Here is a 17040-nt window from a genome sequence, read left to right as displayed (position 1 = left end):
TATAATTAATATAAATTATATAAATTAATTATATATTATATAAATATACATTATTCTCTGTCTTCCCTTATAAAGCTTTAAAACATTTTCTTTATTTTTAATTTACCTTGAGAAGATATTATTATTATTTTCTTGCTTCAAAGTAAAAATACTTGGAAGTGAAATGGCACAGAAAAGCTTGGAAAAGAAATTAATACTTTGTTATTGCATATAATTTATTATTATTATTTTTTTCAAAATCTAAGTTTCAGCTTTAAATTCAAATAAATTTATTGATACACTTTTATTAAGAATTATAAAAAAATCTAAAATTAAAAATACAGTGTACAGTAGGAATAAAAATAACATACAGTATTTATTCAATTCAATGTGTTATTTTTATTCCCAAACAGTACTATAGGAATTCTTCCAGTTCACGGACATGCGCAGTTCTCCAGGAATCTCTTTCCCTGCTCAGTTAGGTTGCGGATGTGCAGTTTTGAAAAAGGACCGGACTTGCTTAGGAGAATTTCGCGTTTTGCGAGGGTGTAGGTGGGAGGAACCTAGAGAAAACGGGGGTGTGGGTGAGAGAAAGTTTTTCCCGGTAACCGTCACGTTTCGGTCGAAACTTCTAGCTCTTGAGTTCTCCTACACGTAGAGCTGTCTTTTCCAGCCTTTGGGGAGGACTTTTTTTCCCCCTCCTTCTTTCCTATTTTGCTCCCACTCCAGTTTCTTGGAAAAGTTGCCGTGATTGGCTGAGTGGTGCGATTTGATTGGATAAAGTCCTAAAAAAAGAACTTCCGAGAAACAGAGGCGATTTTGTTTTCTTATCTTATTATATTCATAATCTACTTACTGTGTAGTAATTTCTGAAGTTTGTAGAGGAAGAAGATTGGATATTAACTCCAAAATTCGATTCCAGAGTTCTTCTTGGTTAGAAATTGGATTATGGGTATTTAGGATTGTCCTACTATGTTTTTATTTTATACTTTAAGAGTACGTATAAGTAAGAATGTGGAACAAATTGTTTTATGTTGCGGTGAAAATCTTTGATAATCGTAGAATTCATTTCAAAATTATTAGCTTACTGGTTTATATCAGCATACCTGTCAACATATGAAAATGATCTTAACTCGATAATGATAAAGCTTCCTACATTTTTTTTTCTTACATCATTATTTCTTCTTTCATCGTTTCCCCCTCCCCCTAATTTGTGAATTACCTCGTCATCCATTCACTTATTTGTATTCAGATAAGAACTTAACAAAATGGAAATATATTTACTTTATTATTAAGAATTATTCTTGGTAGATTTTGAACTTTAAAAGTAAATCATTTTGCACATGATTGTTTGCATATTAAATAATAGTCGTCTTTGGTGACCTGCTGATTTGATGAGGATTTTGATGCTTAATTTTAGTTAAATCGTTTAGATATAGTTTTATGCTCGTAATTCCTTTAAATGATCACTGTGTTATTAACTTTTAGATGTGTGTTTTTTTTAATAGTCATACATTTGATATGTCTGTTGTGTTCATTAACTTCCCTAATGAAGACCAATCTCATGACATCGTAGCTCTATTAAAAACGCAGTTTTCCAGTTTTTGGTGAATTCAATTTTTTCATCATATTGTAAATTACATATGTATTAAAGATACCCTTTCTTTTTTATCATTTAACAACGGAAAAAAAATCCTTCGATTTGACGGAACAATGAAAACGGTTTGAATTTCGGGTCAAGAAAAAGAAGAAGAAGAAAAAAAAAAAAAAACCTGCCAAATTTAGGAAAAGAATTATGTAAATATTAATAAAAGATAATTTTAGATAAAAGTGAAAAGATAATTTTTTCAATTATAAGGGTGTAAAAACCATTTTTGAGCAACAGTATTTTTGGAAGTTATCATGGGAGAACTAAAAAATTAAGTTTAATTTTTAATTAATTAAAATTTGTACTTACAATTGCAAAAACGTTGCTCTGAGAAGCGCGTTACCGCTCTCTATCCCCCAAATTTGGCAATTATAGGTAAAACGGTTTTTGAGCGCCAACACACACACACACGCGCACGCACGCCCACACACACACACATCTTTATGATTGGTCGAGATATTACGAGACAAAATTTATAAGATTTGATGCTATAAGCAAAACAGTTTACTTTATACGCTTAGGTATGAAAAGACTGATGAAGGCTTTGTGCATGCTTTGTACAGGATACATAAATTCTTAGTTATCTTTACTTCTTTGGACAACCTTCATTTCACATTTTTCACGAATTCATAATTATTTTTGATATGTTCTTTCATGAATCAAAGCATGAAAAGAATCAAGATGTAATACTGGACGTGAATTAATAAGAAAATTCACGTCCAGTTCTACATCTTGTATGCCCCATTCAAAAATTAGCTTTCCAATTTGACCTGGCATGGGCTGCTTAAATGATAGCTTTGTATATCTTAGATTATTACACGCATTTGGTAATCTAGATTAGTTGAAATTACGACATATCTTCTTCAATATATAGTATAATATCACGAAATGGAAAATATAATTCGATATCTGGGGGTGATTTGGTCAGAGCTGCTATTATTGATATTTATCGCCTTGATTAAAAAAAATAAAGAATCTAATATCTCGAAAAGAAAGTTAAGAAGATGGTACAGCAGCATGCCCTCCTGAATTTATCTTGCAATATTTCCTGTAGACAAGAAAATCTGAGTTAGTTTTCTTTCCAGGATGTTAGTTACTGTTTCAATATCGAACGTATACTTTTTTCTCGTGTAGGTATTGAACAGGATGTTCTCAAAGTTGTTTCCTGTTTACAAAAAGATATTGTAAGGGAACTGTTATAATTTGGCATATGGCTACTTCGATACTTTGTAAAGACATTTATATGGTTTTTAATCAAACCACTTAGGTCTGTAAATTTCAAAATGAGCCGAATTTAAGAAGCCAAGATAACTTGAAGAACGTGAAGGCGGTGTTCCAACTCTCGTCATGTATTGCCGAGCATTTCGGCCATCATACTTGCTATATCATTTATGATTCTAATATGGAATATAATCTACTATGAGAGACTTTATCATAAGAGATTTCATAAACGTATTTATAAAGAATTGTTGATAATATGTCTGTAGTATTGGATTGATGCTATTCTTTCAAAATTCAAGAACTGCCTTTTTTTATTTTAATTTCATGAAATGTCGGTGATAATTTGTAACCATTTTATCATCTCAATCTTTAACGTAATTTTTCAATTTTTTGATAAATATACGTTTGAATTATTTCAATAAGTAGTAAATAAGATCTATTTATAAAAATAATGACTTCGTTTTTTTTATCATTATATCAATTTTTGTTTTATTGCTAGTAAAATTAAATAATAATTATACAAGGGCAAGTCAAAAATTATCTACACTTTTCATTCTACAGTTTATTTACATGAAGCTAGGGTTATACTAGGCACGCCGATTTTCTACGTAATCTCCCTCCTTTACAATGCACTTGGTCCAACGGTCAACGAACTTACGTATTCCTTCCAAATAAAAGGTTTTCGGTTGGTTGTGAAGCCAGTTTTGCACGTTTAAATCTGAGGCAAATCGGCGATCACGTAAAGCATTCTTGAGTGGACCAAACAAGTGAAAGTCAGATGGAACTAGGTCTGGGCTGTAGGAAGGGCGTTCCAATAACTCAAATTTCATCTTGTTGATGGTTTCAATAGTGTGATGAGCCGTGTGCGACTTATGAAAACAGAGCTCGTTGTGGATAATTTGACGGTCAGAGCCATGACTGATGTTCAAAGCAGATGCTACCTCATCGATAGTGATTCGCCTATTCGTCAGAACCATCTCTCGAGCTTGCTGAATGTTGTCATCTGTAGTGGAGGTTGATGGCCTGCTCAGTCTTCATGCGTTACACTTGAAATAAAGATAGCGATATATTTGCAACAGAAGGAAGGAAAATGGCGGAATTATGATCAAACCGTATAACAATAAAATATGCGCGGACAGAAGTCAGTGTGCACAGTTTAAGCAGAGTTATGTCAAAAGTGTAGATAATTTTTGACTTGCCCTTGTATAAATAAAATAGCAAAATGATCGAATTATCGTTATTGTCTATATTAACTTAAGGAAAAAGATGGGGGAGGATCTGTAAAATTTGATTATTGAAAGTGAAACTCAAAATTTAAAACAATGGATTTTTTTAGAACCTGGGCAGCACTATAATAAGAACTTTTGTTCAAAACTATTTTATCTTTAAATTGTCATGTGTGTTTATGTTTTAGATTTCCATGTATTAATATCTGTGTTTGTATTTTTTTTCTGATTGGATTAATGTTTTTGGATAAACATAATGCCTTTTTGTCAGTAAGTCTAGTAAAAGTGGTATGTCCTAAATTTTTTTTTTTGAATAAAAACTGATAAATGTATTAGTGTATTATTAATTGTATGCTGCTGGTGAACAATAGATACGAAAAAAAAAGCCCTACTGAAAAAAATAGTTAGAGAAAGCCTATATTATATTTGGAGATTGATCGCTAGGACGCGGTTAATAATACACAAATGCTGAAAAAACTGAATGTAGAACTAAATATTTCTGGGAAACATTATTTCGCATTTTCCCAACCTATTAAACCGAACTATTGCATAGACCTATAATTATAGTAAAAATATTACATATCAAATTTTTTGTGTATAAGTCATGTTTTTGCCTCTTTACGTAAACCGTTTACAAGTATCAGATCTATAGACCATGCATATATACTTTTGACTGACATACACACTGAAAGATTATCAAACCTTTTATGGATTTCGTTCAAAATTTAAAATACATTTTGCAGTGTTTGCACCATATTTTGCATGTTAAATCTGTGTATAAAATTTTATTCATCTAGTTCTCATCGGTGACTATATTTGGACAGGTAAATTGACAGGTTTCCTCCGAATGGATTTTGTTCAAACTTTTGCAGAAATCTACAAATTTGGCACAAAGAGCATACACCAATTTTCATCAATCTAATTCAAAGGGTTTGTGAGTTATCGCTATAACAGACAAATAATCAGACAGTATATTTCGAATTTAGAGAAGTCTGAAATTAGGACATTCTTAAAACACTCCTGTTCGAATTTTTTTCGAAATCAGGAAATGAACGCAGGGTGAGATGTTCTTTCTACTTTTTTCGAATACGCACTGTACAATATATATAAACTGTAAATAACTTGAACACCAGATTTCGGCGAATTTTTATGTTTCGAGCATATTGTGTCTGTTAGTTTGTAGAATAAAGCCACTTAGAACTAGATGAATGAAATTTGGTATATATACTTATCTCCAAATTTTTAGATTCTTATCAAATTTCGAACGTAATCCAATAACAGAAAGTCTATCTGTCCACTTGTTCCAATATAACTTGACAGATTATTGTAAGGATAAAACGAAAAAAGCCATATGGATGAAATTTTTCACACAAATTTAATATTTAAAGTGTAGATATGAATCAAATAAATAACTACATCTGTCAAAAAATGGACAGCCTGTCTGTCAGTCTGTACTTTTACAAACATATAAGCACAAAAACTCAAAAATATAATGACTTAAATATATAAAATTTGGTATGTAATTTTACGAATATAATTCTGTTTTAACGTAATTGATTAAATAACAATAAAAGATCGCAATCTAATAAGTTCTTTCTTAATTATTTGCAATGGCATACGACCATACACAAGTTAATTCTTAGTGAATATACGGTATGGATTCCTGGAGACCAGTCTGACTAGTTATCAAATAGTGCTCAAAATTGCGAGATACATCCTAAATATATTTTTATCTTTCTTGATAACTAGCTGTTCAACATAATTGTCATTTTAGAAACCTTTTTAATACATAATTGAAAATTTCTGTTTTATCATTTTTCACGAAATCATCTGCTTGTAAATTCTGTTCATTTTTATTTTCAAGAAAATGCTTTTGCCGAATTTTAGGAATTCGGTTATGCTAGCGTTCCATATGATTTTATGGAATCTGACTCTTGAAAACTATTTGTAGAAGGTGAAATGTGACTTTGGTAAAGAGGATGTCTAGATTTTTTAAACTCTTCATTGCATTTTTTAAATTTTAATTAAGTCCTAATCTCTTAGAAAGAATGAAGAGGGTGCAAACTTTAAAGGAGATTCGAAATTCTACTCTGGAACATAGAAGCTTGTTGATGTTTTAAGCTTGATTCGTTAATCTATATTTCTATCTTTAAAACTTACTCTTAATTAGTGCATGGTATCCTTAATGTACACACAAAAGTTTATTGCATCACAACATTATGATTATAAATTCAGTTACTAAAACACTAAAAAAATATTTTTGTAAAAAGTATTTGTAAGCATTTTTTGCAATTTATTATTATTTTAGAAGATATTGTACATAAATAAAGTAGTTAACACCGAAAAGCACTTTGGAATTTTTTTAATAAATACATTTTTATGCAGTAATATTCTCTGAATTTATTAAGGAATTGAACATTAAAAATTTGATTAAAATTTTAAAAATTATTTTTGTGTATTCAATTTTTTACTACACATTATTTACTCCTTATATATTATCTACTTTTGCTGTTTATCATCTACCTGTTATCTAAGAAATAATCATCTGCCTGATTGCGGTTTGCCTTATTAAACATTTCCATAGACTTTTTTTCCATCATTCATGTTACATGATGCAATTTCCTAATACACTGCCAGCATGTAAACATTATCAAATTTAAAAAAATAATCTAAGGATTGTGGTGAAAGCTTATAAGCCAGTTAACAACTACGTTACCCTAGCAATTGCTTTTGTATTGTGGTCATGTTACTGGGCTGCGAACCACAAGGTCCCAGGTTCTATCCTCGCTCATTACAAATTGCCACAGGTTAAATTTCGAAAATGCACTGTAAACCTAGAAATATAGTGTTGAAAATTTAATTTTTCATTTTTTGCACGAATATGCCTTTCTAAGTAACATTTATTTATTCAGTGAAATATTTATATTCTGACGTTATATCATTGTAAATAAAACTTACTCTGGAGATCAGAAAGTCTTTTTTTTAACAAGCTTTCTCTTAATCACAATCAGATAATTAATATTTTATATAGAAGAATTATGAACACAATTTTGTATTTTAAAAAAATATGCGATGTATAAGATTTAACACATGTTTAAATAATATAAAAAATAAATTCTTTCAAATTTCATTTACTTTTAATTAGCAAATATAATAGAAGGTATGATTAGTTTAAATTATTTTATCGTCAATTCCTTTCTCTTATTAAATATGGAACTTACTTCATTGAGTAGTTTAGATTTCTTTATAAATTTCAGGAAATATACATGGAGAAAAATTCAGCATATGCTTTTCAGTATTTCCAATCTTATAACTAATTATATTTTAAGCATTATAGTTAAATTTATTTTAATAAATAATTTCTAAAGTGAAAAAATAAAATATTAAGAAATAAAATATGCTTTATTTGAGATATTCCAATAGGTTAGTCATTACTATGACTTCTGCAATTTTTAGTTATGCAACAATTTCACATTGATGCTCAGAAATATGTTACAAACTGCGACTTGGAAATAAATAAATAATAATAAAAATAAAATATTATGAGAAATGCTATACATCTTTACTTTCCTTATATTTTGATTTGGTTCTTTTAAGAAAAATAGTTTTATATTTAAAATAATGATCTAAGCTATAGGAAAAGAATATTTATTTAAATCTTCGAAGTTTGTTGAGAAGAAAATGACTCCAGAAAGTATATCAATAGCTCTATGGGCAGTGTGATAAATTTTTAAATCCTGAAAGACCATTTGGAAGTGAATCATATATTATTTTTGATTCATTTTCATTGAATGCCAAATTTATTTTGATTTTTACTACCAAATCGTAAATATATAACATATACAGTTGAAAATATTCTTTATAAAATATATTTTTGCTTAAAATGTGAGATGTTAATCTATTAATAATCCTACAATGCATACTTTTTTTACACTTATAGATTGCTTTCCTTTGATAATTTTCTGAAAAGATATTAGGAATATCAACTATTAATAATTTTTATAAACAAAGATATGATGAAATTAAATAATACAGATATATTCAAAATTATTTCGTGGTTCGAATGGTAATATCTGTTATAATATTTTAATGTTATTTGATTTCGAAATATAATAAATAAGAATTTCATGTCATAATAATGTATAAATGTATTTAATAAATGTTTTGTATTTATAAGTTAAAATACGTTCTATTGACTAATTAACCCATGTTTCAAGACATCCATAAGTTAAAAAATCTTTGGTTGAACTATTGAATTAATGTTTATGGATTTATGCAAAATAATTAATAAAACTGAATATTCTGTAAATTTTTATTTTATACAAGATCACAAAGCAACAAAGTTATATAAACTCGCATGATTTTCATTTGAAAATTTAATTGAAAAGTTTTTCAATTATCTGATAATAGAATTTTTTAATTGGTAACTCAAAGAATATGGAAAATCCAAATTAACTTGTCCTAATCCATCTAAAAAAATGCTGATGAAAATGGCCTTCTCCTGCTGGATAGAGATTTAAAAGTCCTGTCAATAAGAAAAAGTTGTGAAGATACGTTTTCCTCTTTTGTCAATAAGCGATCTGGTAGGATATGATATGCTATAGTGCAGCAACATTTGCTCTGAATTGGTCAAGTTAGATGCTACTGGAATGAATAAAATTCCTATTACAACGTTACTGTAACCGATAGGATTCATTTTATTTTTTCGGGTTTATTAGTATGTTTCATTTCCTTCTTCGGGCCCGATCCAGTAGGCCATTTTGGGTGTGTCAAATGTCGTGTGTCAGTATTGATTCAATTAAATACAGATTGTTTCTTAAATATTTGAGTGAGAATTCAAATTAAGAGTTATCGAAGTTTTCTTTCAGTTTTGCTGTTATGCTTAAGATTTATTCATATTTATAGAACTTAATTTTGCGAAGAGTACCAAATATCACAAGAGATTCCATCGAACTGATTACCTCTGATATTTTGTTGGTGGAACCATCGAAAAACTGCAAAATTTCTATGTGGAATGGATCTGACAGTTTGGAACTGTGATCCAAAATTGAGGGAGGTTATAAGCATACTATCATTAAATGATATGGTCGAGAGTAGCCTTGACTTTATAAAAATGAAAGTTTCTTCTAATCTTACTTGGCATAGTAAATCTAGTAGTGCCCATGAATCAGTAACTGATTCAATTGAATCGAAATTTTCTTGCATATTTGCATGGGTGTCAAAATTAAGAGTTATTTAACTAAATCATGTCAGGTCTATTGTTATGTTTAGGATTTATTCTTATTTATAAAGCTACCTTTGAAAGAAATATCACAAGACCTTCCATAGAACTGATACATCTGGTGTTTTGTTAGTTGGGACATTGAAAAGCGACAAAAATTCTATTTGGGATAGATCTTATAATTTGGGACGGTGATCCAAAATTGATAGACATTGAAACTTGGAGGCATTCTATTTTCAAGTGATATGGTCGTGATTTGAATAGCCTTAGGAAATTGAAAGCTGTTTCGAACCCTTTTGTAGTTGGTGGTTCGGTGTAGTAAGTCTATCAAAGTCCTTGAGTCAAAAGCTTAAAATTGGAAGAAAATTATTGCATCTTCTGTTGATTAAAGTTATTTCCATCAGCTTAAGTTAAAGTCTGAGTTATCTTTACATAGGAATATGTTGTCTTCCTGAAGAATTTTAAATGGAAACCGACCTATAATATGCTTTAGTTATGTTATTCCTGAAGCAAATTCGCAGGTCATTGTGGCCTGGTGGTAAAGTCTCGGCTTCGGAATCTGAGGGTTTCATGTTCGAAACCCAGTTCCACCGAGGAACTGCCATATAAGGTGTACATATCTGGTGCACGTTAAATCCGTCGGGGCCAAATGCCCTCCCACTAGTATGGTGTGGAAGCTTGGAGAGAGGGTGCTAACTCAGGTGCTGTCCTCATCATCAGATCGCTGTTCAAAATGATGGGTCCATCCCTAAATAGTTCTAGTGTCGCTTTAAAACGGGATGTTAATACAATTAAAATAAACCAAAACTGGAGGCAAGCTAGGTGGTCCTGCAGCGTCCCTTCCAACTGTAATCGGCTTTTTTTTAAAGAGCATATTGATCTATCATTTCTTGAATAATACTGATTAAACAGACATCCAAAAGATAAGAACTATGATTTCTGCTAAATCCTGTTTCTTCAGTTATATTATTCTCAAGATTAGTCATTGAATGTTTAAGCAGGAATTAATATGCATCACGCTAACTTAGAGATGTATCATCAATGGAATCTATTGTTGATCTTATTTTCTTTCGATTGTAAGCAAACTCTAACCTGGCAAATAGTGAGGTAAATCCAGAAAGTGGTATCTGTAACCTTCCTGTGATTCAAGTTTCTTGGTTATCTTATTTATTTACTCAAACCCCCAGGGGGGCACCTCGAAATGAGGATGAGATGCTTCCGGCATGGTGGTTGGATCTCGCCACCCTCCATGGAACACTAATAGGTGGGGGATCTGACTCCTCCCATCGATGACGGGACGCACTTCCTTCGGGGAGGGTTGTACCGTGGCCGGTGATGGCCCTTAGGACTCAACCACAGTTCCCGCCAATGTTGCTGTTGCGGCGGTCCGGTCATTCAGTTTCTATGATTTAAATCCGTGTGCCTTCGTGGCGGGTCGGAGAGTTAGATGGCTGACTTGTGTATTTACCCAATAGCTTTCTTCTTCTTGCATAGAACTGAGAATTGACCACCCCGCCACCACTTAAGGTGTACGTACACACTTTAAGATATTTTTTTTTAATTTTAACTTTAAAAATCCATTTTTTTACAGTAGGTTATTAATATATGTTTAAACTCATTTCAGTGAGAAAAAACCGTATTACACTAATCATTAATTAATTAAATATTATTTAATGAGCTAATTAGCCTATTTTTTGAAATATGATATTTTAAATTCTAATTTGTACAGACACACAATTCTAGTTGGAAATGATGCCTAATATGAGTCTTCATGTTGTCTGCCTCAAACAAGTTATAAAAATCTATAGTTTTTTTAAAACAATTTTTTCATCAACGATGTATATAAAAAGCGAGATTTTTTCTGTCTTTTTAACTTTTAAACAGCTATTAAAAATTTATTTCTATAAGTATAACTTTGATTGAGGCACAAAACATCCGCTATTTCATACAGACTATTTTGATATATAAATAACTGTATTTTATTAATTTATTATTGAATTATGATTGTTTGAATGAAGCAGCATAGTGGATAAATATCATTCTTCATAAAATGCGTTTTATAAACACCGTAAGTAGAGTTTTTAATGAAAGCACCTCAAGAAAAATAATTATAACTCGAGAAATATTTCGAATATTGACAACATCCTGGTATCGTTTGAAAGCTAAAGGATCAGAGAACATTATTAAGCAATAAAAAAATATTCGATATTTTGAACCATTTTCGAAGTTTCAAGTGTGTACATACACCTTAAAGAAGTAGTGTTTATTTATTTTGAAATTTGATTCTTAAAAATAGTCGTGGAATAGAAGTATGATGTAGATTAATTTTTTTAAAAACTTAAAATGATTGCATATAGACATATTTATTTGCAGAAGTAATAAGCAAGTTTTTGTATTAAGTGAAAATTATGCATCGAATTACTTTTTCGATTGCAAAGGGTTAATATCTTCCAGTTTCAAACCCAAGACTCCCTTAAGGTTATCGTGGAGAGGGGGGTGCCAGCTCAGGTGTCGTCCTCGTTATCTGACCGCAGTTTTCAAAATTACGAGGTCCGTCCCAAAATAGACCTAGTGTTGCTTTACAACGGGACGTTAATATAACTAACTAACCTAAACCTAAACCTAACCCTTAAGGTTATCGGAACCTTATCTCATAGGAATTAAGAATAAAAATATGATTTCACAACAATAACAACAAATTTGCTTTAGTAAGGGAATTCATAGAATGCCATTTTCTTATTTCTGAAATGAAAACTTGAAACAGTTTATTATAACCACAGACTAAAAAAAATATTCGGAAAAAATGATCCCCTTTTCCCTTAGTACAGCATCGTCTCAAGATATATTTTATATGCAGAATATGTAATGCAGGAAGCTTACAAAAGAAATATCAATAAAAACATCAGAGAACAGAGGAGTTTTTAAAATATCTATCTACTATTCCCAACATGAAAAACTGAATAGCCTATTTACGCTTTTTCCAGCAGTTCCTCTATTTCCACGAATAAAATAGAGCTGTAAGGGAATTTTACAGCATATCAATTCAGAATTTTTTATTTATTAGATCTCTTTTCTTGGATGTAGAGCTTTTCCGAGGGGGTTATGCTTCGAAATTTTCTTTCAGTAAATGCGTGTTTTCAGTTGGGAAATTCCCAGTTTGCTGTTTGGCGCGTTTCTTTCAGTGTGAACGTCGGTGCTTTGGTTTCTTTCTTTCTTTTCTCTCTTTTCTTGAAGAGTGCTTTTATACAGATCGAAATAACATGTTGGAAAACACGTTTCTGTTGAATTAAAGGAGAGCTTTGTTTTTTTAAAAGTAAATAAATGATTTTGGGTTCTTTTTTTTTGGGGGGGGAGGATGCTTGAGTAACTATGTAACATCAGCATTTTAACTTGCGATTCGTTGCTTTTAAAGTATTTTTCAAATATACTTTTCACCAAAAATTCTTTTAATTAAAATAAATGTGTTTTTACTATTTTTAAGATACTATGAGATTCATAGAAATGCTCTAATTAGAAGCATCACCAAAAAGGCAATTCTAATACATTTTTTCGTTGAAAGTGTTCTGGATTTCATAATTAATAAAAATAAAGTCTGAAAGCAAATACATATATACCCCTTAACATATCAATCCAGAACTTTTTCTTAATAATTTCTAATATCATATGAGGTCACCAGGTAATAAATTTTAATATTGCTTAAAGAAAATATATGTATTTTGGAGGAAAGTAATGAATACTTTATTTAAAATATATCGCATCTCTACGTATATGTTTTGCCCAGTTATCTTTCAAAAAGTTAATACTTTCCTTGAAAAATTGTTCACATTTTAAGACGATTCAATCATCAAACCAATTTTGTTGCTGGGAACATTTGTCAGTCTTTGAGCAAGCAAAAGCAAGCAGTAATCTGAACAAGCCAAGTCTGTGGAGTACGATGGGTGGGCAACAACCCCTAGCCATATGCAGGCATGATATCTCTGACGTCTAACGCTTAGGTGGGATGATACATTGTCTTGTTGCAAAATCACTTTTCCGGGTCTTGAAACTGTTCGATGATCGATACGATTTGCGATTAATAAATGATTCCAACTGATTCAATTGCTGATGGAGTATTTATTGTTTCACTTGATTTTAGAAGCTCACGTACGTCACATTCTTCTGATCTCACTAAATGCAGAGGTGTGGAATTGTCCTATTTGTCTTGTATTAGGGCATTGTCAGCGTAAGTTTCCACAAATATGCGACAGCTTGTATTCGCGTTTTTTTTTTAAATTTCAACATAAAAAGCAATACTTGCTACACATGCTCTTTGTTTTGTTTGAGACATGTTAATTGCACAAACACAGTATCACTCTAACTTGAAAACAGTTGCTCATCATTGGCATTTTGACAGGTATTGTCCTAACAATAAACTGACAAACCAACCTTTGTTTCCACTTCCACTAAGCGAGGAAATTTGGAATTATTAACAGGCACACATCATATACTTGCCATTATAATCTGTTTTAACACATTGAATGCAACGCAATCTCGTAACATTTCTCGTAATTTTTACATTTTCTTTCTTTCATATGTACTCATCATATAAAACTTTTTTAATTCTTTGAATATAAGGTCTGGGACATAAAATACCAAATATTTGTTTAATTAATTAAAAATAATTTAGTAATAAACTTATTAGATAAAACTGTTAGATTTATGATACAGGTATGGCATAGAAATCAATGTACTAACCCAAATTGTATTCTGTGAATATCCCGTGTTTTATTCTAATATAATCCACAGCATCATTATTATAAAAACACTGCTTTTTAAATGGGATAGATGATATATTAAGTGTTACTACGAATTTAAAAAATACTTATTAATTGTCTGCACTTTGTGAAGAAATTCTTTTTCTTCTAACCATCAACAGCCTCCATTTTGTTATTAATGGATTTAAAACAACTTTTGGAAAGCTTAATGGCAATCATTACTTGATTCTGAAACTTGTGACGAAATTATTTTTCTCTCTTGATTAATATAGTAATGATTTAAAAACTCTTTCTAACGACGAATTCTTCTTTATTATTAGAAAATGTTAATGTAAATTCCTTCGACGATTATATCGAAAGAATTCGACATAATCATTAATGAGATTATTATCGAAAAGGAAGTTTGTAACATTAAAGATTACGAATCTTTTAACAAACAAAATTCAGTGATGGCTTTAAATGAAGTAATGGCTACTTTTGTGTAACCAGGAATGACTGGTCCTTAAGGATTTAAAATTTTGTATTTTATCTTATTAATACGTTCAGTAGAATCAATTATAATATCTAATTCGTGTCAATTCTAAATACAAAAACGTTTTAGGTAGGAAAAATTGCGAAAAAATTATCTTCTCATATGTTTCGATAATGTGATGTATGCATGTTGCTGATTTTTACAAGGACTGTCTTTGTATACTATGGTTGTGTTTGTCACCTGCTTAGCGTTTTCTTGAGGAATAAAATTTGGTTTTCCGTAACAGAGCTTTGTTGGACTTCTCATTGTATCGCTCAACTCCATTAATAATAATAGTTTTACTTTTTGACCCTTGCTAACCGTTTGCATTTTTATTTATATAAGGTTTAGGTCTTTGTAATTATTTATTCTTTGCTGTTACTTTTTATATGTGTTTTAATTTGCTTTTTAGTTAGTGTTCCTTGTATGTTTTTGATTAATGCACTCTGTAAATGGAGTTGGTCTTTATAGTGTGTTTATTTCAAATAAATAGATAGCAGATTTAAATTTTATTTATCTTTTTATCTCAAATTTCAAATTATCTTGTGAGAAAATTATTTTTTAAGTCACATGGTATCGATCTGACGGAAAAACATCGTGTTCTCATATGACTCATATTTCCCAAACACTGACATTTACAAAAGCGATGGTTTTGAACCATCTTAAAATGGATACAGTTTTAAATTATTTTTTCTTGAAGACAGAATTTTTTTCGTGAAAAAAACCCAGTTTAAACCAGTTTTAAACAATTACATGACTATCAGATTACGTAGGCATCAATATTTAGAAAACGATGCTTTTTTTTACCCCAAATCGTTCGAGCTCCAAAACTTTTTTCCAGTTAAAAAATTGAAAATTATATAAACTTTTGATTCCTGCCTCGTTGTTTCACGTTCATTCCCATTTTCTTCTCTGTGCTTCTTTTGGCGATACCATTTTACGACACTGCTTTTTATTGGGCAGACATGAGAAATGGGGGACATTAACGCCAATTTGTACCTTTTTGTTGGCAATAAATCACCAAATCTGACAAACTTTTTTTAAAAAAAAATCATTTTCTAATAATGCTAAAAGCGAAAAATGGATGCCTGAAAAGTGAGAAATTATCGATTTTTTTACCTGTGTAATTTCACCCGTGGGTTCGAAAACCTCAAACCAAAACAACATCATGTTCTCATATGATAATAAATAAATATTCTTCTTCCCTCTCATTAGCAAACCATATATTTATCGCCAATATGGAAATAGAATAAGAATGTGGATTAATCTACAGGATGATGAGAGTCCTAACAGTTTCCCTTTATGTGGGGCTGATACTCTAATCATTTATTTGTACTGCAGTTGTATCAGCTTGTACGTAGAGGAAAATAATCTGCTCATGCATCATCTCTTGTAAAATAAAGTTGAAAGGTGTTATATATAATATAAACTACAGTAAAAAACCCAAATGTCGAAAATCTTTATATACATATAAGGGAACAATTTAATATTTTCCATCGGGAAACAGCTCCGAATAAAATTTCTATCCATTGATGAAAATTTTTCACATGTAAGAGTTATATATAGCTATTACAGAAAAAGAGATCTTTAGTTTCATTTATTAGTAAAAAATGCAAATGGAGAACTAAAAGCAACAATTAAAATTTGTTTAACCAAATTATTACTGCAAATATGTTACTAACAGGTTCCATTCTTCCCTGATATATAGAGATATTTTTGTTTTAAATTCAGTTTAACTTTATATTTCTTATAGTGGCTATTATTTTTACATTAAACCTGCTGCCAACATCCTACTGAAAAACATAAAAAAGTGGGATGGAAATTTAAGAAGTGATAAAAAAAAATTATAAAATGTTGCCATATAAGGGTGAAAATCCTTTGTAATACGTTTTTTATATAACAAATTCATATATTTTATTCATATATATTCATATTCATAATTTTATATTCATAGTTAAATGATCTTGATACTTCGTTAATCTTAAAATGTAATTTATGCATAGTTCTTTTTGGCAAAAAAAAAAGGTAAAAATGAACCTCGAAATATTTGTATAATGTGTTTCGGTGTAATGAAATTTCCACAACAGAAATTTTTATGCATTGGAAATTTTTTCCAATACTTTTCAAGTTTAATACAGAAAGAAACGACTTTAGTTACTTCAGACTATGTCTGGAAGTTTAATAATGTTGACCCTTCAGTATACGTTTTCTGTCCTTGCATATTTCCGAATTTGTAAACTATAGACATTGTTTCTGCTTTATACTATTTATACTCCTCCCCCCCCCTTTTTGCATGTAATAAAATCTAATGCATCTATCTATACAATACAGAAACATGATTTGTTAAAAACTTATTCAGAAAGTAGAAAAATGAATAGAATCTGCTGTCTGTTCGACTCTGTCTGGAAAATATGCTAACTCTTCAGGATTTCAAAATATTCAGTCTGCAATACAAATTTAATAACTTTTCTTCTCAATAA

At 30.3% G+C, this 17040-nt stretch overlaps 1 protein-coding gene across 1 annotated transcript in view; it reads left to right on the top strand.

Moving 5' to 3' along the window:
* Positions 1-421: 421 nt before the first annotated feature.
* The window catches only part of LOC129987577 (uncharacterized), a 160619-nt gene continuing 144000 nt past the window's right edge, over positions 422-17040 (top strand). The window contains exons 1-2 of the mRNA XM_056095541.1: positions 422-583; positions 918-931. Of these exons, the coding sequence (XP_055951516.1) occupies positions 422-583; positions 918-931 (176 nt within the window). The remainder of the gene's footprint in view (positions 584-917; positions 932-17040) is intronic.

This window comes from Argiope bruennichi, chromosome 10, assembly GCF_947563725.1.
Source record: "Argiope bruennichi chromosome 10, qqArgBrue1.1, whole genome shotgun sequence".
Taxonomy (NCBI): domain Eukaryota; kingdom Metazoa; phylum Arthropoda; class Arachnida; order Araneae; family Araneidae; genus Argiope; species Argiope bruennichi.
The sequence above is the reverse complement of the archived record's forward strand: the minus strand, read 5'-3'. Positions and strand labels throughout refer to the sequence as shown.